Source organism: Stigmatopora nigra, chromosome 9 (assembly GCF_051989575.1).
Source record: "Stigmatopora nigra isolate UIUO_SnigA chromosome 9, RoL_Snig_1.1, whole genome shotgun sequence".
Lineage (NCBI taxonomy): Eukaryota > Metazoa > Chordata > Actinopteri > Syngnathiformes > Syngnathidae > Stigmatopora > Stigmatopora nigra.
This window is the reverse complement of record NC_135516.1, coordinates 11176605-11204026: the sequence shown is the minus strand read 5'-3', so window position 1 is coordinate 11204026 and position 27422 is coordinate 11176605. Positions and strand designations below refer to the sequence as shown.

The following is a 27422-nucleotide window of genomic DNA, read 5'->3' as shown; positions in this document are numbered from 1 at the left end:
ATCTATCATATATTTCAAAGACGCCTATTTCGGTACCACAAAAATAGGAGAAGTTTTAGAGACAGACTTACTTCGCAGATTCTCTCCCGTGGTGTCGTACTTGTCGTGAATCCACTCTCTGGGATGAGGGTAAAAGTTTGCCTGGGAGGCAGCGTAGCCCAGAGGATCATTACTAACCCACACGGTTAGATAAATGTAGAACACCTCAGGTGGGATAAGACCTTCAGCATCCACCAGCCGGCGAGATGTCAGCTACAAAATAAAAACATTTTGTCAGAACAAGCAACCGACAAAGATGTTAGCGCGGGAACCTAAAAGCGATGTTTCAACTTACCTGGCTGTAATTAAAGGGTTCTTTCTTAGATCCAGTCTGGATGAGGAGTTTATACGCTAGTGCTCCGTCTTCTGTACCGTTCCGGTAGCTGTCTGAGGTGATTCTCCCTGCCAGCCAATCTGCATCAAAAGCAGCCTGAAGACCTGCACAAGGGATATGAAAACATGACATTGTCATTTTCAATTGTGCCGAGTACCAACATATAAAAAAAAAGTCTTTTTTTTCTGTCTCATTTTAGGCAGCTGGCTTTGATTGAGCTGTTAGCTATTACTTCCTCCTGACTGGGCCTCTGACATGTCCTACCCTGAGGACACACACACACACACGCACACACACGCGCATACACGCACATTCAAAAGATAACCTTTGACCTCACCCCAATCTGTCTACTGCTCCACCCCGAGAGCCCAGGTGGACGGGGGGGCGGTAAACAGAGCGACTGAACTTTCACTCACCCTTCAACACCCGAGCCCCCCCACTTGTTCATTCACTCCTAGCCTGAGCACACCTGAAAAAACCTGCCAATTCACCCCACTTATTTCCTGCCATAGCACAAAGAATAGCGCACCTCTGAGCCAGTCTTGAAAGTAGTGTAGCCACATGCGGGGTAGTTTGCCGTCACTGTCTCGGACCACCGATTTGACCGAGTTGAAGGCGTTGTGTAGTTGGATCAGCAATCTCTGTGAGCGTGCGTAATCGAATCCATCCGTGGTAACTAGATACATGTTGTAGAAGGAGAAGTATTTGAACTGGGCGTCGATGAAGTCGTACTCCTTGGTGTCGCGTGGAACAATGTCTGTCAGGTAGAGGCCATCGTGCACCATGGTGGTCCCGTAAAGACTTAGGCCAAGAAGACCCAAGAAGAGGATGAAAACAATAGCTTTGCTTTTAGGCTTTAGAAGAAGTGGGGCATATTTCTCCCTGGCAAAATGGGATAAGTTCCAGTGAAGGAATGGAAGGGGGACACATTTTTTGCCTAATTTGGAGTCCTCGACTTGGGCTAGGAGGTCTCGGGTGGAACTGGATGTTGGGGTGAAGAGCTGGGAACCATAGGGATCTTGAACAGGGGTAGGTGGAGTAGGTGGAATAGCTAGAAGGGGGAAAATAAGGTAAGTGTTATAAGAGATGATGCTAATTTGTGGGTAGTTTTGTTTGTGTGTGCTTTTACCTTGTGAATGGGAGGTAGGACAAAGAATGATGGAAGTGGGACTGGTTGAGATCTGGGAGGTAGGTGGAAGGATGGTAACAATGTGCTGCCCGGCGGCGTCGCATTGTGTGAAAGCTTGCACTGTAGTGGTGATCTGTGTGCTGGTGGTGATGGTGGAACCCGAGGTGTATTGACGCGGGGGCGGCGCCTGGTTCTGCTCGGCGTTGTCCGACAGCTCGTGCAGGGAAAGGTGGATGACCCGGTCGGCGCAAGGGCTGTAAAGACAGCATAGGACGTCCAAGCGTTTGTCTTCGCGGCGGTGGAGGTCCAAGCTGAGTATGGCGGGGAAGATGAGGAGCACCATGGCGAAGTTAAATACCACTACGATGGCAGCCTGCAAGTAAAAAAAAGGGGGAAATTAGATTGAATTTGATGTACTTTGTCGTCAATGGCATTGAAACCAAGTGAAAAGCAAGAAATGAGTAAATTCCATTCACCATTTAGACTGAATAACAGCAATAGGAAGTGTCATTGTTAGTTTTTTTTCTACATTAATCTTAAAGTTAATAGTTTAAAAATATTCATCTGGTATTTACATTATTAATTCCTCAAAAAATCAGTAAATAGTGAACATTCCTGCACACAAAACATTTAAAATTATGAATTGTCGTCCTCTCACAGCAAAATATATGTGATTACAACCCAAAAAAAGCAATTTTTAAGAGATTAACAGACCAAACTGCATTTTTTTAGCAAACCGTTACGCCCTGATAATATACAAACTATACTATATATAAGTACTATATGTATATTTAACCGTACTCTCCTGTGGGCAAGCATATGTATGATGTGGCCCATGATGAAAACAAGTTAGACATCTATGCTCTAAACAGAGAACCAGGAACATTAAGCAGGCCATGCAAGGAATAACAGAGCAGGAGGTAAAGCTCTAGAACTGTTAGTTAGTTAGATAGCAGGGAGGAGGAGGGGTAGGGTAGGAAAAATATACATATATGCTACGAGTCTGAGCAAAACCATCACCCTTTAGGAGCCCCCCAAGCTGACTGGCTGCGGTTTGCACTGTGTCTACTACCACCAGTGTGTATTTGTGTGTTGCGGACCACCCACGGTTAAGTCACAGTGTAACGACGCCTGGTGATATACAGATCCGAGTGTTCCCCTTTCTGTGTCCTAACAGGTTTGATCGGACTCTGACGTGTAAACGCACCATTATAAAAAAGAAAAAAATGTTGCCACTGTCAGTGCAGCAGCTCCAAAGAATTTCCCTGCTTGGAATAAATGTCACCTTTTAAGTTATCCCCTTCATTTTCAAAAGGAGCCTCTTGTGGAATTAATAGTGTTTATTGCTTAGTAAGGAGAGAAAAAAAAACAGAAGGCGAGATATATACCTGTAAGGAGAAAGCTCGCAATGCTGGAATGGGAACAAGGGCAGCCATGAAGAAGGCAATCATGTTGTTGATGGAAGTTAGAGCCACGCTGGTGCCAGTACGACGCAAGCAGTCTCCGGTTCGTTCCTGGAAGAGACGATTCATTTTTAAAAGAGAAGAAGAAGAAGGGAAGATGTAAGAAAATTAGTGAAGAAAGAATTTACCTTAAAGGGAATGTTACTCCCAGCCTCTGTGAAGGAGTGAGCCAAAAGAAACATGTCATCCACACCAATTCCAAGTGCCAGGAAGGGAAGCACCTGGGATGAGTAACACAAGGGGTCACATGGAGTACTCAGCATTACAAGCCTGTTGTTTTTTATATATAACAGTTATATCTTATGGATATAAGATGACTTAGATCAGGGGTAGGGGGGATCCTATGGCTCGGGAGCCACATGTGGCTGTTTTGATGAGTGTATCTGGCTCTTTGTTAATCTGTGAGCTAAAATATGGAAATTGCTGGTAACAGAACTGAGATATTATTAGAACTGCTTTAATTTTCATTTTTTTGCAGTAGACTCTTCTGGAATGCATCTTCTCATTGATTAACAACAGCATAAGAATATTTTTTAAAAATATTCATTTTTTTCCACTTTAAAAGTGGTGAAATTACTAAAAAAATAGAAAAGGCACTCGTTTACATGTATGTATTTTGACTTTTAAATTTGTTGTATGGCTCATAAGGAATAAAATTAGAAAATATGAATTGTTTGTGGCTCTCTTCATCAAAAAAGGTCAAATATTTATTCCATGATGTTGTATCTATTTATTCCTGATCACATTTCCATCACTTTCTAAGATCCCTTTGCTGTACTCATTTTAGTTTGTAAATATTATTATTTTTTACCCCACTGTATTCCCAGGTGCTAAATACATGACTTATACCTAAAAAAAACACGCTCTCTTTACTGCCAAATAAAGAACTAGTTGTCCAAGCTGTTACCTGAGTGGTAGCAGCATTGAAGGAAAGTCCCAACAGGGAGCAAAGACCAAGACCGGCAGCGACCGAAAGGGCCACCAGGAGCACGCCGGCCAGCCCCACGGCGCCCTGGGACTTGGCACAGTCCCACCTTAACATGGTGACGCAGGCATAGGCCAACTGGGAATAAAACACACACATACACGTGTGTTAAATCTTCAGTAATCCAACAATCAGCTTTAGCGCCAAACTTGATGGACCAATCAAATGCTCTCCTTACCATAAGCAAGTAACCACCAGCCACCCGTAGGACGCTAACATCGGAAAAAGACTTCATGATGTCATTGAGGGTAGTAGTGGAGAAGGCGTGGATGGACTGGCTGGAGTTTGATGGGATACTCTGATGGACCACCTGAAGGATAAACAGCGATAAATGAGCGAAAACCCCAGTAAAGTTATTCCAAATCTCTTGTTTAGCTCATGCCAGCCTCTCCAAATGCTTTTAGCATTACACAAAAAAGCAAAGCACCATATTGAATGCCATTACATACATTCTACACTGTTGTTTATTTAACATGAAAGAGTCCAGTACCACCAGTGCTTACACGTCCCTTTCAACGCTGTCGTATTTAAGCGCACCCCCCTTACCCTAAACTAAAAAAAAACCTTTGAAAGAGATCACAAATGTGTGTGTGTGTTTTCACATGTGCGAAAGTGTGTACGTATGACAACCGAGGAGTAATGAGCACAGATGCCAGAGGTTGCAATGTCAAAGGTGAAAGGAATAGGGATCACATGACTCTGAAGGCCGCCACTAACTTATCTTTTTTTGCTCATATATCATTCCCATTACATTTTTTTTATCTAGTTGTGGTTTCTTGTCTTTTTGGTTCTTCAGTTTTTTTGATTTTTGGGGATTTTCGCATTGTGATAGCACAATACTTGCCCACCCACCCCCAAAAAAAACATAATTCCCCCGCCTTCTTCGCTTAGCCCCAAAGTCGTGGGTGTCAGCTATCAGAGCAACAGCTTGTTCCCATAACGAGGGCTCTGACAGTGAGAGATGATTGGCCTACCACACACACACACACAGACACACGCACACAACTCCTTAACTTGCTTACAAGGAAGCTGACGAAATTCCAACAAAAGTGGCGGTAATATGCATAAGAACATGGAAACATCTCATTGTATGACAACACACAATGCTACTATGGTTTAAAAAGCATAAAAAAAGACTCATTAGTTTGGAGAATTAGCCGATAAACCAAAACTTTGATAGAATATTAACTAGGGTCAACTATACCTCCACAAATTTCCGTTGCCATGACTCCAAGATGGCCGTAGCCTTCTCTTCATTCCAGTTGATGTCGTGGATCTCGTAATCGTCTTTAAAGTGCTCATACAGCTGTTTAGGGCTCATCAATAGAAACATAGTTTGAAGAGCCTCGGCGCTATAAAGGAAAAAAAAATGGCAAAATGCATTAAATATAACTTTTTGTCAGCAGTGTTTACAATAGTCAGTCTGTTCTGTTGAAGCGAGGGGTGCTGGAGCCTATCCCGGCGAACAATTGCCAGTAGGTGGGATATACTCTTGAATTGGTTGCCAGGTAAGAATAGCTGTAATAATTAAATCTTGTTCCAAAGTACTTCTCTTTCTGAAGTTAAATTGAGTTTGCACGCACCATTTTTTTTTAGTTCACAGCAACAAAAATGGCAAATTGGCAGTTAAACATAAAACGAGGTATTGTCTCACTTCAAATGAAGAGAAAGAGATAAAGGGCGAATTTTTTGTTGACAGAAGAAATGAGAATACTTCTCTAGCTATCACTGTTTCTTAATCCTGTATATTGAACCAAGACACTGTCTTCTGTTTTGCAAACTAAATTGGACATTTAAGTCATTTGACGAAACCATTTGAAAAATTCCAGTTAAAAAAACATGGCATCCGCAACTTCACCTAAAAACATGAACTCTCTAAGTCTAAAGCATAAGAAAGAAGGTCAAACTTACCTCATCAAAGCATCCTGGGTGTTCTTCACGCGCCCTCCCAAGATCAACTCTTCCTGCCAGTGCATAAACTTCTGGCTAAAACCGTGGCAACCGCCTTGTAAGCGTCCGGCGATGTCAGGAGACTACAAGGCATAGAGAAACAACCATCAGCCACACTCAAAAAACTGGATTCTCTCTCCCCCTTTGGTAAATGATGTGTTGTTGGCTGCACACATACCTCCAATTGTTCCTTATTGGGGGCACTGAGAGGGCAGTCGGGATCCGATGGATCCAAACAAGGCCTGTTCATATAAGCGTGGCCAACCTGGAGAATCGCAGAGTCACGGACGGGCAATACATTAATCCACTAGGTTAAATCGCGAAGATCCTATGAACAAGTGAAGTAAAATCCTACCTGGGCTTTGTCCAACATCTCCTTGAATCCTTCCAGAGATGTGAACTGACTTAGTTCCTCCATGAGCTTGACTGGATCCAGGTTCATCCATTGGATGTCTGGCATACCCCTGCGGAGAAAGCACCAATAATCAACACTAACCCATAAAAAAAACACATCCGAAGAGCCTGGTGCACCCTGGTTAAGCAAAAAAAAATGCTTTTTGTCGGCTTAAATGCTCCCTGCTCCCCTCCTCTTAGTAGATACAGAATAAAATGGTCTTTATTATCCCATTTCACACTGCCACAATGCCCTAGAGGAAAGGCATGGTGGCTTCCATTCCTCAATGCCCTACACTGAGTCATAACAATTACCTCTGCCTTCTAAACATCTTGATATGTTTCACCTACGCACAAGGGGGAGAAACACAGTCAAAAGTTCAGATTCACACTAGAATACCTGGCTTTAAATTCCCGGAAGAACACCGAGTATCCTAACTTGACAGCATTACAAAAGGGAACTTTCGAATAATTGATGAATCCACATTAGGATCTAATCCTATCATTTATTCCAATAACGCATATTTGTTAAGAACTGTTTGTTTGATCACTGTCAGTAAAAGAAATAAGTTTAAAATAATCTCTAACTAAATGAAGCTCAGGCCCTTATTTGTTCATACATTTTATTTATGGTTCCATCTCACTTAAGATGGAAACCATAAGAAGAAGAAGTGTGTCTCCGCTCCCTTGTTTTCAAATTCTACTACAATTAATTATAAATAAACATCAATAGATGCTGGGAAGGCAGTGTGCAGTATATTCAGAAGATTTGGCCCTCTTGAGTGGAGAGTTAGCACCGAACATTGTTGTCCCTTGCGGGAGCATAAACTAATTTGCAAAGAAAGCTCAGCCTTTTATAAATGAAGCTCTCAATTGAAATATCACTTCTGGCTCTGGAGAACTTTTGGAATAGAAAAAAATACGCCCCAGACTTCAATGTTAACCGTCTTGTTGCCTCTTTCTGTCTTTCTGGAAGGACTTGAGTTTTGAATGCGGCCTATTTTATTTGTTGGACAACTTGGGGAGCTGGGAGCGCGGGGGTATTACCATGAGAATGGCGAGTGTTCGCCGCGAGCTGACAAAGCCGGGGCACCCCCAACTCTCCCAACCCTACCTCCCTCTTTCCTCCAGGGCCCCTGCACTGATGGACACTCACTCGTAAACTGAAAGAATGCTTACCATTGTCTGACCCAAAGGGCTCCCCTACCCCTACCACCACCACCGCCACCTCCCCGCCCTCCTTCCCTCTACCAGCCCACCATCTCTCCCTCAGTGCCTCACTTTCTCTTTTTTGAATTTCTCTGCCGGGAAACACCCCCCCATCGACTAGTCCAATCCTAAAAGAACTCTATTACTGACCACTGCTGTCAGTCAAAGCACTCACTGACAGCCTGACTGTATCTTTCCATACAGTGTGTGGTAAACATTCATAACAGCTCCCCTAAAAGTCTGCAATGGTGTCTATAGAGCACATGTGTCAAAGTGGCGGCCCGCGGGCCGAATTTGGCCCGTCGCATCATTTTCTGTGGCCCGGGAAAGTAAATAGTGAGAGTCGACTTTCTGTTTTAGGATCAAATTCAAATGAAGAGTATAAATGTATATTACATTTCCTGATTTTCCCCTTTTAAATCAATAATTGTAATTTTTTAATCGATTTTTTTGTGTTTTTAGTTCAAAAATTATTTGGTAAAATCTAAAAATATATATAAAAAAAGCTAAAATAAACATTGTTTTAGATCTATAAAAAAATGAATATTCAGGGCTTTTAATCTAGTTCTTTTAAGCCATTTATAAAACAAAAAATCTAAATAATATATCTAAAATGGTCCGAAATCAAGTTGACGTCAATAATAATAATAGTAATAATTGTAAATGTGTACAAGATATGAAATTAAAATGAAAATTTTCAAATTCCAGTATCTCAACAGTTGTTGTGACTAAGAAAAATAAATGAATATAAAATCCTGTTTAGGGGTTAAGAGGCTTTCACTGCTGTGATTTCACCCGTTGATGTCACTTCTTAACATAAGTACAACTATTAAAAAAGATACTCCCCCTCAAATGTCATCTTCAGCATATTATTACGTCTCTTATAAACAAAGCTAATAAAAAAACCATAGTAAAAACTTTATTGCCTTAAATATTCCATCACTTACGGTAAATAGGCGGACCCTCCTTGTAGTTTGGCCCCTTCCCAAAAACAGTCCAATGGGGTGATTATCATACAAGGGAATAGCTTGTCAATCATCTGTTAACAGAAAAATAGCATCATTAATATTCACAAGAAGAAGAAATATTCAAAATAATAAAATCTGATTCAACATACCCTTTCAATCATGACATTTTCAATGATGGGAACTCCAGATTTATAGCATATTTTGTTGAGATCCCACGACCTATACACAAAAACATAGAAAATTAACTATTTTCATCCAATAAAAACAAGATATCACTCACAAAGCTCTCAAAAACAGGATGAATAAAGTTATCCAATTCAACTTACTTTCCAAAAAGGGAAACCTGGACTTTGCTAGCTGACATTGCAGCTTCCATATGCACCAGCAAAGCCTCCTGGGTAAGAATATCAGTACCCTCTTCTTTGGGGGTCTGGATGAGCATCTGTGAGGTAAATATAGACTCCTCCCCTTGCTTCTCCCTGGTGTAGCGAAGCTCCTGACTCACTCGACTACCAGCTAGAAGAAGAAGAAAAAAATCCTTATATAAATAGGCTGTCATTTTGAATTGACACATGACTTAAGGTATCCATCAGTGTTCCCTATTTGGCAGTATTAAACAAAAAAGTGTGCTCATATATTTGCACATGAACGTGCACACGTGTGTATGGAGCAACGCCCTTGGCCCTCGCCAGTGTTGGTTTTGAAGGCACTTCACACAAGGCAGAGTCTGGCCAAGAGAAATGACTAATGCAGCTTCACATTGGCTCCTTCTGCGAAACAGATGTGCCCTGTTACTTTAAAAAAAAAAAAGAGAAAAAAAAGTCCCCTGATCCCTCGCATCCCACTCAGCATGGCAGATACAATCACCTAGTTGAAATCCATGAAAAATTACCCCATTTGTCTTTATGTTAAATGCATCTGCAGGGGTCTATGATGCTAGGCTAAGATGGAAATGTACAGAAATAATATATATTTGGAATTGTGGCTTTTTGTACACAATTAGAAATGTATTTAACCTGGTAAAAATGAGGAACTGATTGGAAATGGAACTATTTACATGAATATTTGAACGTTTTTCTTAATAAAAGCTGTTATTTAATCAATTTTTAGCTGACTTGACTAGTAGGAATAAGAATAAAATTGTTTTAAAAGTTCAGTTTCTTCATATTGGTTTAAGTCTTCATATGTAGAATTTGCTCAAACCTTCGATCTAAAAACATGCATTTTAGGTTCTCAAAAGCCCCAAAAAATGTTCATGAATATGAGAGTGAATGACTCTTTAAAGTCAATTGGAGCTCGAATGAATGGATTTTTTTTAAAAGTATTGCAATGTACACTAATGGGTATGCCAGTCAATGTACTTTTTAATTTTTGCTCTTTAAAACCAACATATTGGAGATGGCTTGCTGTGCATAGAAATGGAGAATGAAAGACATAAAGGCAAATCAAGACAAGTAAATGGATTTGATTAAAGGCGCTACGTCAAAGCGACGATGAAGCCATGAAGAGGAGTTTGGAGACGAGCAATGGATGAAAGAGGAGAAGAGGAATGCTTGGCTCTGTGTATTTGTGTGTGTGTATGTGTATGTGTATGTGTGTGTGCTATATACGCTCCAGCCTCCTAATTACAGGAGAAAAGAGTTTGCCAGCCGGGGGGGATCTGTGCCTGTGCCAAGTGGACATGAAACATGCCGCGCTGGATCACTGAGGGCCCGTCTGCCCCTCTCTTGCTGTCCCTCTACATGACAATGCCACAAGTAGATTGAGGACGGGAGTGGGGGGGAGAATGTGGGAAGCATTGGAGAAGTATAGCTCCTCCTTAATTCTAACACTTGTCACTTTTGTAGTCACTTTCACGACTTTGCATTCGATTGCATTGGGCCATGGATCTCTTAACTCCTTGCAAAAGTAGGCTACATTATAAAGGCATATGAAGATGACACCTTTTCACCAATTTGGTGTCCTACAAGTGCAATTAGTGGATTTAAGAAGGAACTTCATTGTTTAATCGGTCTGTCCTGGATTGGTTGGAATAAAGACCAGGACCTAGTGAGATCCTCAAGGACTAGTTTGTCCAATCCTGCTTTAGAAAATTTTCCGATTAGTTGTGTCTTGGTTCTGGAAGAGAAACCAAGATGGTGGATTTCTTATCAGGGCATTTCTATGTTTTCCAATAAATTTATAGTTATAATATTATGTTTAACACTATTTTTACACATCTAAAAATATCGGCATTGGATCGGTGTGGGCAAAACACATTGGTAAAAAATCTTATCGTAAAATCAGCATCGGGACATCCCGATTTCGTAAAAGTTATACAGTGAGAAAAAGTACTAAAACCCTAAAACGTAAGTTCTAGAAGTACGATTGTATCTAAGCCGATAAATGAGTATTCACTGTACACTCGAAAGTTGTGCACCTCCCCCCACGTGGCCTGAAATTGACGCCGGGTAAAAGAAAACAAACGACGAGGCTTATGAACGTGTGAGATCAGGTTGGACCTCAGGGAAAGGGGGGTTGCAATATTCTTTCGCCGCGCTTTTAAGGCTTTAATTACCTTTGGTGCGTGGCGGGCCAGAGGATATCGCATCACTGCGTTTATTTGCAGTCGCCGCCGCCGCCGAGCTAGAACGCACCAACCCCTCCAACCCCCAAATGGACATTCCGCTAAATGTTGACATAGAAGTTTTCATTTGGGAAGAACGGCAACAGTAGAAAAAGAGCGTTTAGGTCATTTCCTCACGGATCGCATTTGCACTAACTGGTACTCACAGAGGGAGAAGTGGATCTATTTTTAATACATAAATTATGGAAATTGCTTCTTTCAGGTGTTGTCAAGACCCTCTTAGAATTGTTTACTATTCTTATGAGAGGGAAGTCAGCCATTTTGTTTTGAAACAATCATTTGGGCTAGATTTAAACGACAATAAATCGAGTTTAAGTATCATTTAAAAACACCTCAGATTTGCAATAAGCAGAAGAATGACACTAGAGTCCATTGCACAGATCTAACATATCCCATTTCACTTTTTGAGGGAGTAAACTAATCAGTACTGGAACAATATTTATATATGATGCTTCAGTTACTTCAGGGTATGAGTAAGAATTCCACCAAATTCTCAACAATCAACCAATGAACTGTAATGACTTGGAAAACCTATGTCTACCTCCAAATGTATAAGTACAAAACAGAACCCTGTCTATTGACAATGTGATATTTACCTTTTTTTCATGTTAACCTCTACAGCGTCGGGATTTTTGATCCCAACAGGAACTGGGTGGCTTCAGTGAGAGAGACTCTGGCTCTGTAATTACAGGCCTCCTGAAGTAAATTATAGCTATTTGTGTCTCGTTCCTCCCATCTGGACCACCCAGGCGGCCCGATCCGCCCTCCTCTCTCTCTTTTCCTAGCTCTCTCGCTCTCTCTCGCTGTCTCTTTCCCTTGGTCCCGGCCCCAAACACCTCAACTTTACAAATCACCACACTCACTCACTCCTGCTCAACCCCAGATGGACCACTTGTCTTTTTCTTTTGAGTCTCATCTCGTCTTTCAGCACCCTCGTGTGTTTCCCCCCCAATCCTAAACCGTGGACCGCAAATGTTCCCTGGAAAAAATACTCCCTAGAGGCTAATAGAAAGAATAAAGACCTTCAAGGGAGGAGAATGGGTGCTTGAAAGTCTAACAGGTTGCTTAGTATTAAATGTTTGGATCGTGGTTTGAAGGTGAATCAAAAAGTCGGGAAAACATCACTGGAAACAGTGTCGTGAGTCTTTCAACATCCCAAGCAAAGAGTTATGACTTTGAGAAAGAGAAGAGAAAAGTCATAACAAGCCCTGACACGGCTTGATGACTTTGGATTTTATAGATTTAATGTTTGGATGAACATGTCTGGCCTGGCGTAATGGCTAACTTAAACAATCTCAATGATTTGCTCTCGTCATGACTGTTCTCTTCCGCGTTTAGCTTAAACTTGACAAAATGAGAGAATTTTCCTCATGACAAATGCAAGCAAAAATCTGAACTAGAAACCACATTTCTTATAGATATGTGTATATAAGTGTATATAAGTGTATGTAAGTGTATATATAAGTGTATGTAAGTGTATATATAAGTGTATATAAGTGTATATAAGTGTATGTAAGTGTATATATATAAGTGTATATAAGTGTATGTAAGTGTATATATATAAGTGTATATAATTGTATGTAAGTGTATATATATAAGTATATATAAGTGTATGTATATATATGTATATATATACATGGAGACTGCCACCTATTTATCTAATTCTATTTCTTCTGTTGGTGTATAGGCCCAAAAAGTCCCTTGTTTCAGGCCATGCTGGGTCAGGGCAGGCCACCTTCAAAGTTCAGTGTGGTAGATTAGCTGGATTAGGGGGGCCTCTGAAAGGCCCCACGCTGTTCTGGAGGAAGACCCGAGATGAGGAGGGCTGAACGTGACATGTAGGCTTTTTTTCTTCTTCTTCTTACCTTCACCTTCTATACTAGTGTCATGCTACCAACCTATTTGACAACATATCTCTCACTTGTATAATTAAGTTTAACATTTTACAGAATCATTATAAGTATGATCGCTTTACTGTCCATAACCTGTGACTATACACCAACCATTCCCTGGGAGGACAAGCTCTAATACATAGAGGAATTCAACTCTCTAGGAATATCTAAATCAAGTTGTCACATGTGGACTGATCCGAATTAGAACTGGCTCGGTTCCGTCTGCCCACACAGCCTGAAAAGTACGCTGTAGCGAACAGATGGGCAGCCCCTCCAGAGTGCAACTCTACTACTTACACCCAATACACCACCCTTTTGTTGTCAGTCAACCCTTCAATTTCTTTCAGATGTTTCCCAACAAACAGCAGAATAAAATAAAGCAGGATTTTTTTCTCTCCTCTCTTCCCTCTTTCTCACAACAAAAAGCAAATGGACCAAAACGTTCCCAGCCTGTAAAACAATGCCAGACTCAACTGTGGGAGTGGGAATGGGAGACTGGGAGGGGGCACCAAAAAAAAAAAAAAAAGAGACAAGCTGGCATTTAAGCTACTTTACCTATAGAAATACAGTGTAAACCTTTTTTGTCCTCATCTGAATCTTCCTCAAACTATTCTCGGATGAAATTAGAAGTTGACGTATTAAAAATAAAATACGTCAGACGTGTACATGAAAAAGAAGCGCGTTTCCAGTAGAAAAAACAAGAGAAAGCAAGATAAAAAAAAATCTGTTTCACTTACATTCTATTCAGATGTGCCAGCGGTGTTAGCCATCACACATAAATTTCCACCAGGGCTGGCATTTAGGCACTTTCTATTTCCATATGTATAGGCTTGCCTCTGCTAATTATGCTAATCGCGGCCAGTGTTGGCCACTGTGAAAAATAGTCACATTAGACACTCCACTGACCGCTAATACTGCTTAATGTGTGGTTGAAACATACATTCATCCTAGCCTGAAAGGCAAAATTTTTCCACATTGCTGGTCTCATTCAAAGCAGAAATGAATTTATTGAGCCCGGGAATCATTTCTTCTTCTTTTTTCTTTTTTTTTTAACCCCTCCAACACACTCTTTTTCTCTTATAAGCAGCAAAATAGTGTCTAGTTATCCTCCACATGGAGGTTTTAATACAACTACCATGTAAAGCTGAAGGGAAAATGCTTCAAGCTCAAAGGTGACTGGTGTCGCTTTATTCTGACAAAAGGGGAGTGATTGCCATCCAATAATAATTGAGCTTTCATGACGCCACATTTTTTTGAGTCGTTTCATAGCTTTTAAAGCCATTCTAGTGTCCAAAGTCAGGAAAATATATGCATTACGTCACTTTACATTCTATCTATAGTACGTAATTGAGAAAAATAAAGCACTACATGACAAACATGACATATAACCCCCTATTTTTGTCTTTTTTTCTAAAAACTCCATCCATCTCTGTCATTTTAAACCCATTTACTACCATTGAGCACAAAACAAGTCCAATCCATTTTGCCTAAGAACCCTTACAACAGTCATTCAAAAATTCCATAACTGAGATCAATTGGGTTAGATTATAACTATAAAATTATTGATCCGTAAAAGAAAACAAGCACAAACATATCACTTTAACATGTGTCTAAATGTTCATTTAGGGGTGGTCCTATAACCCAGAGATGCTGAGAAAGGCAAGGCATGACTCAGACTGAATGATGGAGTTTCAACAAAAAAAGAGGGGTGAAATCAACATTTGGAGGCTACCCAGATTAACTCTACTCTTGTTTGTTCTCCCTACCAGTGAGGTCTCGGGCCCTGAGCGCTATGAGTTTATTTATCTAGCTGGGGTGCCCAGCGTGCACTATTCACCTCCAATAATGCCTTATAGAGCTCCCTTTCTCTATCCAAACTGGGCCACTGTGTGCAATTGCATGAAATGTAGCATTTACCTGCTGTGGTTTGTTTGTTTGGAATTGGAGGCTTTTTTGCATGCAACTATACTGTACTGCATGGATATTGCAATGGCCTTGAGACCCCCCCAAACCCCTCACATCCTCTTTATGGGATGTATGGCTCACCCAATTGGCCTTTTCTATACTCCATTGGTGTTTGGACAGTTGGAATCGCTGAACGGGTCTGTCACGGCTCACCTAAAACTCAGCTAGAAAGCATTTGTTTACAGAAACCGTGAGGTCTTTTCTATCTTTTTTTTCTTTTTTCCTACCATACAGATGTTTTTTTTCTTTCTCTCAATAGAAACACCTCACCACTCTCGGGAATGTAATATTTAGAAATGAGACAAGGCAAGGCAAAAAAGTGTCAGCAAGTCATAAACTTTCTGTCTTCCTGTCTTAACCCCCCCATTTCTTCCCGGGTGTCTACTCCCATCACTCTTGCCTTCCTGTATCATTTTATTCTTTTATCGGCACTATTTAAAGCCCCTTTACTAAAGGACAATAATGGAGATCAACTGTTAAACTAATGTTTCTTTGGAGGACACAAATGTTGGGCATGTGGCTGTCATATAGTATTTTCTTTGTGGCTGTTGAGTATCTCGTCAGCCTCTTTAATGACAACTTTTATACTAGCAGACAGGTGTGAGGACTAAAGTCACTCAAGAGAAGGCAAGAAGTGTAAATTTCAACACACAAACAGTGGAAAAATCTGTTTGTGTATATAAAATGTGGCAAATATGTCGGTGTGAACGTGTTGTGTGAGGACAGTTCCCGAAACGACGCCTTTCAATGTGGTGTTTTTGACACCCAAAAGCAGGGGTGTCAGACTTGGGTTGGTTTGCGGGACGTGTTAACGTCAACTCGATTTCATGTGGGAATGGATTAAAAGAACTGGATTAAAAGCCCTGAATATTCAGTTTTTAATAGAGCTAAAACAATGTTTATTTTAGCTTTTTGAAATATATTTTTAGATTTTACAAATGATTTTTGAACTAAAAACACAGAAGAATAGATTAAAAAATGACAATTATTGATTTAAAAGGGGGAAAATCAGGAAATTTAATATATATCTTGTATTTTTCTTTTATTTACTGCGAAACTTACCAATAATTTTATAATTAATTACACAGGAATTGATTCCCCCCCAATATATTCACATCAAATCTTTAAAATGCTATTTTCATTCAAAAATGAGTCATTTAACCATGATATTTTCCACATTTGTATTTCTTTTTGAATGAAAGATTATATACTATATTCAATATTAAAATTCTTGCAAAAAAATATTCAGTATTTAACCACAATGGCTATTATTTTCCTCACACTTATATGCGACTCAGGAAGTGTCCAATTCCTCCAAAACGAATCGAAACCATCTAAAGCCCTGCTTTGAGATAACGCCTAGTCTTATCATCTTTTGTCATGCGGTTTGTATGCATCCGTGCGAGTGTTTACTTGAATTTGCGCATGCGAGAACTAACCGCTCCTTGTCTCACAACCACTTTACTCTTCATTGTGGCCCCTCGCAGCTTTGTGAATGGGCTATTGGTGAAAACAAGGCAGGCAGAAACTTTAGAAACATGGCCGCGGCCTCTTAAAGGCACAGCATTCCTTTTTTTTTTTAGGAACCCCCTTTGCGCCAACTCAATTCTCCCTCCCCAATTCCTTCTTTAGTCCCACAGCAAAACAACTGGCACACAAACGTCTAAACATCTTTAAAAAAAACAAAAAAACATAGCCAATTAGCTATAGAGTTAATCCGGGAATCTTTACAGTGAAAGGAAAAAGCAACAAGTGCAACTTTTTTTGGCTCCTGATAATGAATATATGTTAATGGTCTATATTCATCTATTAAATATCGAGAGCGTGCCACTATTATGACAGGACGAGGTCGTCATGTAAGCCCCCCCACACCCTGTCCGGTGCTGACATGGTGGGCCGGAAAAAAAAAGGTCCTATAGGGTGTGTTTATATTCACCAACTGCTGTGGCGCTTTTAGAGCGTGCAAAACAGGTGGGTAAACTTCAGCTGCATTTACTTAGATTTTTCAAGGAGGAGGAGGTAGAGCAGGAGGTAGAGGAGGCGGTGGTTTCAGGAGGGAGGGGGGGTGCCTGCCTGCCTGCCTGCCTTGCCTCTTGTTGAATGGAATCCAAGAATAGTTAGGGACCACACAGGGAGTCGTAAGGGAGGAGGGGGGGGGAGTGGTGAGTGTGTGTGTGTATGTGTATGTGTGTGTGGAGGGGTTGCGACACCCCCTCAGCACCCTCCTTCTCTCTCAAAGATGGCTAACCATTCACACAGTCCATCTGCTGCAGGGATCAGCCCCAGCATTGAAAGCCTGGGGGTTTAAAAGGAATTTTGGCCAGTATGAAAAAACAAATAAAGCTGCTTCTGCACCTGAAAAAAAATATAATGTGACGATAACTTTGACCTAAAACCTATAAGTGGCCCTGGACCTAATATAGCTTGTGTGTGTGTGGTAAGATTTGGTGGTGTTCTGCTTGACAGGATGCATGAGTTTCTAATACTGATAGACATGATGATGAAATGATTTGAGGTATATAATTCATTAAGAATTGATGGTTGATGACTCTAAAAGTAGGCTAGATGCAGAACATTGTTGATTCATTCTTATTGAGTTTGATGTCTAAAGAAGTGCCAACATGACGTCAGCTGTGGGAAGTTGAGTTCCATCAACATCCAAGAGTTGAAATTCAGCCCACAGGACCACAAACAGCCAATGTCCCATTTGTTTCAAATACAGACCACCTATCAACATTTTGGAAGCACTTTCTAAGATACTTAAATCACAACCTCAATCTTTAAATGGCCCTCTTGTTAAAATAGCAGTTGACAAATATACTCATAATTGAGGTCCACCTTAAAAGTTTCTTCTCTAGCATAAGAATACATGAAACGTAAGCTCAATACTAGAGATAATAGACTTTAATTCATTTGATTGTTTTATATTTATAGCCTACGGGTGTTTTTTTTCTCCCAAATATTTACTGTAATCATGACTTTACGACTGTTGGCGTAATTTAGCCAGCTCAACGGTAATAACGTCGTAAACTGAAGACCCCCCTGTAATTTTACCCAAACACATGCAGAGTCTGTAAGCATGTGACACCAAAAGAGCCTTCCCAATAAACAGAGGTGACATAAGGTCACTTGTACCCTTATAGCTCCCATTTGCACCAACTGGGGAAAGCACCAAACAGTTCAGCGACCATTCAACAACAACCAACACAGGAAGCACGGCGGCTTGGAATGCCAAAAAACGTCAACTCACCTTCCACCCACAGCTGCTCGATGTCCGTCTCGATGGCGGCAACTCGGAGTCCAACCGAGAGGGCCCCAAACACCAAGAGTCCGATAAAGAGCACCTTCCCGCAGTGTTTCTGGATGTGGCAGCCCAGAGAAAACAGGAGGGCCTGGAACCTGGCGCGGATCCACAGGGGGGCTTTCTGACCTACCGCCTTCCCCTGGAGTGGAAGTAAGGGAGGGAGGGATGGATGGTGGGGGTCAGTATTATGACGTGTACTGTTAACCATAGATGTCAAACTCATGGCTTGCGGGCCAAGACATATAAGCTTTCTACAAATCCTTTACTTTAGTTAAAACTTGCTATAAAAACTGTCAATTGTGTCATAGGATAAAGTGAATATCAGTGTGAAACCCCCAAAAAATGACACATTTGGAAATACTACCAAAGGGATTTGGGATTGTATCATTTAGAGATTTCGGGTTCGTTTTTTAAAGTTATGTAAACATTCCATAAGAAATTTGGTTTCGTTTGCATTCATTTAAAAATAATAAAGAAAAAGATGGCTTGGCTATTAGTTTTGTAGATGAGCAGCCACCCCAGCGGGGGTCTCGAAACATGCTTTGATAAGGAACCAGATGTGTATGACGCGTTCTGGCAATCTCTTATTTGTAATCAAACACAGTGTAACTCATCTTTTGACTGGATAGAAACAGACCCCTTGCATTCATAGTTGATTCACCCTTCACGTCAACCCTTGAAAAACCCAACATGCTGTCTAAACCGTGTATATTCAGCAAAGTTTAGAAGCAATACACTGTCTGCACCCCAACTCCGGTCACATGAACCGATCCAAAGCTGAGGCAGGATCTCCCATGACGTAACGCAATTAAGACGATTCTGAGGCCAACAACAAACCTCCGAATGTCTTCAATTTACACGATTGAGAGTCACAAATGTTCCACATTAATCAAGCCGCCTACTAACTTTTCTACATATTTAAAACAGGATCTGCAGCTCATCCATCTTGCTAGATTGTATGCATATTTGTTTGATAGTTTCGCTTGTGAGCGCTACAACTGTCACCGCTACGTTTCCCCTTCTCCCCTCCCTCCTCTCCGCGGCGCTGAAACACATCCAAGCATCCGGGCGGTCCGAAAAGATGCTTTGTCAGATCAAACTCAATCAGTGAATTCCTTCACAGGACCCACCGCATTTCCAAACAACAGCTTGGTGGAGCCCACCATGCTGCTCTGACAGGCTGCCTGAAGTCAAAAACAAATGCAAGGGAAAGCTAGGATGACATTATAACAACATGGAATGGGAATGTGAGTCGACCACAAAAATGGTGCATAGAACAGAGGGGAGATCTAGCGTTCTGGAAAGTGATTGGCTTTCCTATTGTACTCTACTGATTGGCGGATGAGGTAGTTAAACCCTCCACTTGTGTAAGCTCAATGAACTTTTTGCTCAAACCACTACAGACTGAGAGTTTGGCTTTTTTAGTGGTTTTGGGACCCTTAGTGAAGAGTTATGTGTTATATAAAGTCCCGCAACAACCGACCAGGCTGCTTCACATGCAAAATCTTTAAAGTATTCACAACATTGAACAAAAGTTTAACAATGTCTTTTTCAAAGTATGACTTTTTGGTGCATCATCAATACTATGCGACAATTTTAGGAAGCAAGTTCCTAGAGTGCCTGTTCTTGGGTATATATAAACTATGCAATTGTTTAAAACACCATAGACAACAACAAAAATGTAACAATATGAATAAAAATGCTCATTTAAATCACTAATTATTCCATATATGTGAATTCTTGGGGAACTGGTACTGGGACCACCAATAAAGGACTCACTACACCTTCCAATAAAAAGAAGAAACTGCCATTGTAATCTAAATAACCAGTTTTGTTCAACTAAGTAACTGATTGCGACAGGAAAAAGTCAAACCTTGACACTAGTGTCAAAACTTGTCATCCATAAATGAAACCTCCTGGAAGTTGACTCCCACAGAGCTGGTTTTTTGGACATCTAATTGAAAGACGGCATCCCTCCAAAACATGTAGGGTGTTAAAAAAAAAGCGAGCAAAGTGCAGCAAATCCTAAAAAGTGATCACCTTTGATATCTGTTTAAGTGCAAAAGCGGCGTGGCAGTAGCCGCTGGGTCTCCGAAGAGCGTCGGCGTCAGTGGCCGGCCGTGAGCGCGTGTAGCTCGGGGGTAACTCTCCAAAGACACCGCCGGCCCCTGGTACCCCGCGATCCGAGGCCATGGTCCAAAGAGGTTTGGGGGGCGAAGCGACACACAAAGCGGCTGCGATTTCACAGATCGCCGCAATAATCCGACATGGGAGAAGAGCGCGTCCGGTGCCGACGGGTTGGAAGAAAGTGTCCTACTAGTCTTCCGTGGAGCCGAACGAGTGGCCAAACTCCATCCCAACATTATGCGCCCCAATCCGTAAAGATCCCCCCGTCGTCATTCGATCGCCAAGTAAGTTGTTCAAAAGAAAAAGAAAGAAGAAAAAGTGAAATGGAGCAAAGAAAATCAAGGAGAAAAACACCAGGAAAAAACGGCTTCTCCGAAAGTGTCGGTAGGAGTTGTTGCAGCGGCGGTCTTGCTGGTGGTCGCGCGTCACGTCTACCTCCGATCGCGCTTCGGCAACATTTGGAGGAGCTCGCCTCTCGGCAAATTGTGAAAAGGGAGCTTTGATGGAAAAGTGCCGTGGCTCCCATTGGCCGAGGAAGAGGCAAATTACTTTGCAAACATCGCCTATTATTAGCTGCTAAGCAACAGCTCACCAAAGTGGAGAGCGAGAGAGAGAGAGAGAAGGGGGAGAGAGAGAGAGCGCGAGAGAGAGAGAGGCAGACCACCCAGGCTGCTACTGCCTGGGCAGGGAGAGAAGAGGAGAGGAGGGAGGAGGGATGGAGGGAGCAAAAGAGGGAGGGAGGGAGGGAGGGAGAGAGGAACTCTTTCAATAAATCCCGCACACGCACGCCTGCCTGCTGACTGCATGCTTGTGCACATTATTCCCTGTTTGCACACACATCTTACAGTTTATACACATTTTTTTGCCTTTACATGACTCCCTGTTTTGTGGACATTACTACTTGGAATTGTTCTGTTACTTAATTCCATGCGGGGACTCGTTCATTGATTCATTTTACGAACTGCTTAAGGTTTGCTGGGGGTGCTGGAGACTATCCTAACTAATGATGGGTATCAGATGATATGAGATAGACAATCATACATGCATACAGTCGTATTTAGGGGTAATTTAGAGTGTTTGATTGGTTTTGGGGGATGTGGAGACTGGAGTACCCGGAGAAAAACCACACAAGCAAGTACGAAGTTGAGGACCGACATGGGACTGGGCGTTTGACCCCAGAATTGTGAGGGTGACGCACTAAACCCTATGTTTGTTTTAGTGTACATAATTCTTTGCTTTTGGTCATTATTTTCTCCTGGTGTATATTTATTCTGCTATTAATCGCAGTTTATTTTTGGGTATTCGGTTAGTACATGCACAATATTTTCACAATGCTTATGCTGGGTATTAATTCAAGTTGAAACATCAAACCAAATACAAACACATGCTCGATCAAAGCCGCGTTTATCAAAACCGCAACCAAAAACAACGGCCACCCTTGCAATTCCTAAGCAAATACTGTTTGTTTGTCTGTATGAGTAAAAGATATCAAATTTTCATTCCTGATGAATGATAATGCTACAATAATACAATACCAGCATCTATTGTCACTTCTAAGCACACAAGTGACTGCAAATATGAACCTAAGGTTGAATTACTGTCATTAAAAAAATGTTGATGCCTTGTACTTTAGAGTAGTTTCCTACTGTACTCTAGTGACTTATTTACAGTTGAGGGAAACTGTTAATAACTTTAATTTTGGAACTTGATTGAACTTTCATGGAACAGGCAGATGCTATATCTTAAAGTATTCCATTGTGGTCCACTACAACCACAATTATGCATCCGTTCTCTTTTATCAACCCACATGTCTTTGCTATGTGTGCAAGTTCTCAAACATTAATGCAACTCTAAGCTTAACTCTCAGAATACTTTAAAGCAAGACCGTTGTTATAATGTATCTTATTCCTCCGAACCCCCCCACCCTAAAGACCCCTTGCCTGGTTCAGAGTGACACTCTTATCTAAGGAGACTCGTTGGAACGTTTCCACGTCTTGACATGCATGATTTCATGAGTTCACAAAGCAGCTCACATGAGCTTGGAAAGAAGGTTCCCAGACAAAACCGCTTCATAATCCGCCCGACTAAAAAAAAGAAAGAAAAAAAAATCTTAAAAGTGTAATTTGCAAAGTAAAAAAATACCAGGGTGAACAAACGTGTCAAAACTTAGCAGGGTCGTCTGCGCAGGGCGAGCGGTGCTGCTGTGCGGAACATTTGTCAGGCGCCTGGTGCTAATTTGAGCCCCTTTGCCTGACTTAAAAACAATTGGAAGCGGATGTGAAGTAATTGGATTTAGGTGTTGGTCCACTACTGGCAGCTGCACGTTTGGGGACCACGCACATTCTCCAGCTTGGCTTTTTCTGGCCTTAACAAGGCAGAAGGAATCTTTATTACGAGCTATGTCTCATAGCTTATAAAGAAACTAACACACGTAAGTTAACTCAGTCAATGGCTAAAGCACATCTCACCTCTAGGAGGAGCTACTGAGAGTAATTGTAGTGGTACCACGACATATACCATTTTAATTCAACCAGTACTCGCGCTTATACCTCAAAATAATACTCCTGATATTAAAATCATATTACATTAATAAAATGCATGGAAATTCTACTAATCTGGATCAGCCTCCAGCCTTCAAAAACTAAGAATTGCTCTCGTTGTTTAGAAAAACATACAATAATATTATTAATATAAAGAACGAATGAATCCCATTTGTTGAAGATGAGTTCAGTTCATCCTTTAAATCTCAATAGGCATTGTGCTTATTTTGGTGATTGCCGACAGGTGGGAATGGAATACAAACAGGTGCTGATTATTAAAACAGATGTTGTGAGTGTTAGTTTTTCTTAATCTACATGTGTTGCTGCACCATTTGTGTTACAACATTTGGTTACTAAAGCCGTGTGATTAATGGAAAGATGTGGCACTGCATTGTGTTAAAAAGCTTCTTGCCCAAATATATAATATATAGAAAGTAAATTATTAATTTAAAATCTGTATAATTAACTTGATGTTCTCATAAAAACAGTCACAACTTAACATTATGTTTTCATTACCTGTCAGCTGTCATTGGACAACAGGTGGGCGGGGTACACCGGGTACAATTTAGAGCATTCAATTAGCCTAAGGTGTGTGTTTTTGAGTTATGTAAGGAAAACTGAAGTAACTGGACGGAAAAAAAATAAAATAAGAAGGCATTGTACTGATTTAAAACCTTTTTAGGGTATAAATATATATTTTTAGTTTTGTAGGAGACCCTTTTTGGACAAGTATCTTGGCTATATTCGAGTCAATTACCAATTATGCCTAAAAAATGACCTTGCCTACCGATTTAATTTAGTCAACACGCCCACATTTTGGGAAAGGGCAAAATTATTTGTTTTACGCCGCTTTGGAATATGGCTTGACAGGGTCGGTCCCGGTTTGAGTGGTAGAGGGAAACAGGCAGCTGGAAATGGAAGCTCAAGTGGAATGTGAGGAATTGCGTTGTGCGGTAGGGGCCCCCTTCAAGCCTAACAAACTCAGGGAGGTCCGAGGCCTGGTCTGGAGGCCTTGGATAAATAAACTGTCTGGGATGACCATGCGTTGTGCAGATATCTGCCATCGCAACGCCTTGTAGCGTGTACACAAACCACCCAAGACTCTATGTCCCATATGCTCCCCTTGTCTGTCCCCTTCTTCTACTCTTCTACACACTTTTTATTCCTCTTGATGCCTCAATTTTTTTCCGCAAACCCCCCCTTCTACCCTTGTCCTCCCCTCCTGACTTCATACCACCAAGCAGTGTGCATTTCATCTCTCCCCAGTGACTACATCCATCTGTCCGTTCGTCCATGCATAGATGGCTGGTTGGCTGTCCAACCCGGGGTTCTTTGTATGTGCCATAAGCAGAATTACGGAACTTTTCTCAAGTATCCAGCAGTTTTGCGACGGCCAACACCCTCAAAAGGTCAGACTCACAACGCGTTTATTTAGAAAAGGGAAAAAAAAAGCCTTCCTCGATCCCTCTTTTGTCGTAAACTGGATGGAAAAGATCCTTTCAGAACCTCAAACTGTGCAAAGAAAACATGACATTTTTAGTAGTAGATATATTGATATCAGCGTATTTCCAGTGGTTTGGCATGTACTGTATTCTAGACGCAAGGTTTAATATAGTTCAGTAGTCAAAACATGGTGGAAAAATGTCAAATGTATATTAAATGCTTAGTTATTATACGTTTTTAAAAATCTTTCTATTAGCATCAATGAAGTAAAAGTGCATACATATTCAAGTGACATTTTTTGGTTCATTTTATTGTTATTTTCTTTTCCTACATTGAGTTTCAAATAATTTTTGAAATATCTTAGTATCTTTTTTCCTATTTTTGTCCTCCCCTCTTGTTGTTTTTGAGATATGACCTCTTTTTTCTTCTTTTACAAGACAAACACGTGACTGAACAAAAACAAAGTGAAATTTGGAACGCAAATCAACCAGTACTAACATTTTTGATCCGATATAGGTCAAATAAAGTAATCAATGCACTAATTGTCAAAAAAATAATGCTTTTTTAAATTATTTTTCGCTTGCCAAAACCCCCAAAAATGTCGCAAAAACAATACTACATCTCTCATCAAAGAATCCGCATCATGAAACTATAGAAAAGAAATCAAAACTTAAGATCATCACTCCATTCGCTATAACATAAAAGTTCATCTTGGGTGTTCTGCTTGATTTCCATCCACGCCTCACTTAACGTATATTTTAAGAAGAACAGAGAAGACTTCACAGTACTTTTCTATAATTAGCCCAATATCAATGAAAAGGCAACAAGTTACCCAGAGCGACACTTTTCCAGCATTTAAAAACGCCTCTTGTCAGTCTCCGAGGTTAGCCTACCCGAGCTGCCACCCACAGTCTGAGTACAAGATTAATTATGATAATGCATTTCTTTGGCGCCTTTTGTCACCCTAATGAATGGTGGCCTTTCTGGGGGCCAAAAACACACAAAACCACAGAAACACACTTTTTGTCAAGTCTTTGTATGTGCGCTTGTAACAGAGGTATTGTCGGGGGAGCGGACGGAGCAGGTGGCGACGCCGACCCGGCCGGACCTGGGCTCTTAAAACAAACCTCACAACACTGTGTGTGTGTGTGTGTGTGTGTGTGTGACACAATGTGAGCAAACAGAAAGGAAAACATTTTTAGAGAAAACCCATTCACGACATTCACTCATGTCTGATTAAAGAGAACAATTCTAGAATGGTTGAGCTCAGAACTACGCCAATTCTAATTTGGATCAACACCACCATATTGATGTCAGGGAAATTGACACAAAATGTAAACAAGGGCCTTTAAAAAAAAGTTGTGATAGAATATAAAGCCAATTTATTATGAAATTTTGATGAAAACTTACTTCTATTTATTTAATTACAATTTAAAATGACTTTTTTCTAGTTATATTTTTTAACATTGTGTCTAGTCTCACATTTAAACTCTCATTAAATCATATTATACTAATTTATTCCCTAATTTTCATGAATTTTCTTTCTCCTTACAATATTAATACTTATAGTTGTACTTACAAACCATAAAAGGTGGAATATTTTCATTTAGAAAATGATATTACAAGTCTATTTTTTCTGCATAAAAGCTTGATTTTGTTTAAAAACAATTTCATATTTTAACATCATGTCTATTCTCATTACACTGTTCTCAAGAAACTTTTGCAATTTATATTTTCATATTTCTAAAATCACAACAACTCTCTTCTACTTTAAGTTTTTCCCCAAATATTTCTCTTTAGTACTAAAGCACCTATAAATAAGGATGTCATATTTTTGCTAACATTGCATATATTCTCATTGCACAACCTTTTTAAAATCTATTTTTTTAAAACATTTTTTTCAGACCAGCATCACCTTTTAAATCCATCTACATTTAATTATTTTCATTAAACATACCTGGGGTTTACTATCACAAAAAAAATCCCTGATACAGATGTGTCATTTCTATATATGGCAACGCAGTAAACTGTTGGATGAGAAATAAAAGGCCACCTGAGAGTGTAAATCAAGTCGATGTTGGTGTGTTTCTTCCTGTGGCTTTACAGGCAAAGCCATTTAAGATGTGATCCCAATCAACCACCCAGCCAATGTTTAGCTAATTAGCTTGGAGGGGGTTGTGGGGGTGTGTGGTGGGGGGCTCCACATTGACAGGCAGAGACGTCTGTCTTTGTATATGTGCGACCTTCTGTGATGCCATACATGGTACTTTGTCTCAATGCATAAATACTTTACCAACATAAACGAGTGTTGCAACTATAAATGTAAAAAAAAAGCTGTATGTATTCAGATGTTTACATTATAAAGTGTGTAGGGTTTGGGTGGTGTTGCTATGTGTTAGTTGGAGGTGGGCTGCTTGTGTGTGTGTGTGTGTTTGGGGGTATGTCATCTTGAAAGGTAGCGTGTGGAAGAAAAAAAAAGTGGGAGGGAGGAAATTCATTTGTGGCTGGAGAACACAGAAGACAAATTGAGGAAGTGTTGTGCTAATATGTCAGGGTCAGCAGCAAACACACACACACACACATACACACACACACACAGGTTTGTGACTGACTGCCACTTGGGTGGGCCGCTCCCTCGCACTGTGTCTCCTTGCTCACCCATGATCAGCCCTCAAGCCATGAAGCCACCCAGCTACTCGGCCAACCCCCCACCAACTCTGCCGCCGCAACACCACCAAAAGCGGCCCTAGCCCTTCTTGTTCCCCAAGTTAAAACTCCACCCTACCTACCTCTGTGTCCAAATTCTTCTCCACCTTCAGTGGCGTCTTGTCACATTCACTGTGAATAGTCTTTAACCTTCATTCCTGGAACAAAAAAAAACAAATATTCTGAACATTACATGCCAAATGAACCATTAGGATGTTAAACTCAGCAAGTTTCATCCCATCTATTAATAAAAATATGTCCATAAGCATTTTCGGCGATTTTAAGAAGGTGATTTGACAAGTTTTACTGGGTGAAAATCTGCTGCAGGACTGAAAAGTACCAAAAAATG

General features: G+C 40.7%; 1 protein-coding gene across 2 annotated transcripts in view; it reads right to left on the bottom strand.

The window, feature by feature from the left end:
• ptch2 (patched 2) overlaps positions 1 to 20933 on the bottom strand; it is a 29580-nt gene extending 8647 nt beyond the window's left edge. The window contains exons 1-17 of one of the 2 annotated variants that reach the window (XM_077724586.1): positions 20298 to 20933; positions 18204 to 18396; positions 8797 to 8986; positions 8620 to 8689; positions 8450 to 8541; positions 6256 to 6364; positions 6079 to 6165; positions 5862 to 5983; positions 5155 to 5302; positions 4129 to 4260; positions 3873 to 4028; positions 3094 to 3186; positions 2891 to 3016; positions 1503 to 1875; positions 903 to 1424; positions 335 to 477; positions 72 to 252 (exon numbers count right to left, since the gene is read on the bottom strand). In XM_077724586.1, coding sequence (XP_077580712.1) covers positions 72 to 252; positions 335 to 477; positions 903 to 1424; positions 1503 to 1875; positions 2891 to 3016; positions 3094 to 3186; positions 3873 to 4028; positions 4129 to 4260; positions 5155 to 5302; positions 5862 to 5983; positions 6079 to 6165; positions 6256 to 6364; positions 8450 to 8541; positions 8620 to 8689; positions 8797 to 8986; positions 18204 to 18396; positions 20298 to 20450 — 2890 coding nt within the window. In that variant the 5' untranslated portion in view covers positions 20451 to 20933. Of the gene's footprint in view, positions 1 to 71; positions 253 to 334; positions 478 to 902; positions 1876 to 2890; positions 3017 to 3093; positions 3187 to 3872; positions 4029 to 4128; positions 4261 to 5154; positions 5303 to 5861; positions 5984 to 6078; positions 6166 to 6255; positions 6365 to 8449; positions 8542 to 8619; positions 8690 to 8796; positions 8987 to 18203; positions 18397 to 20297 lie in introns of both variants that reach the window. The other variant, XM_077724585.1, reaches the window with a different exon arrangement.
• Between the last annotated feature and the right edge of the window lie 6489 nt (positions 20934 to 27422).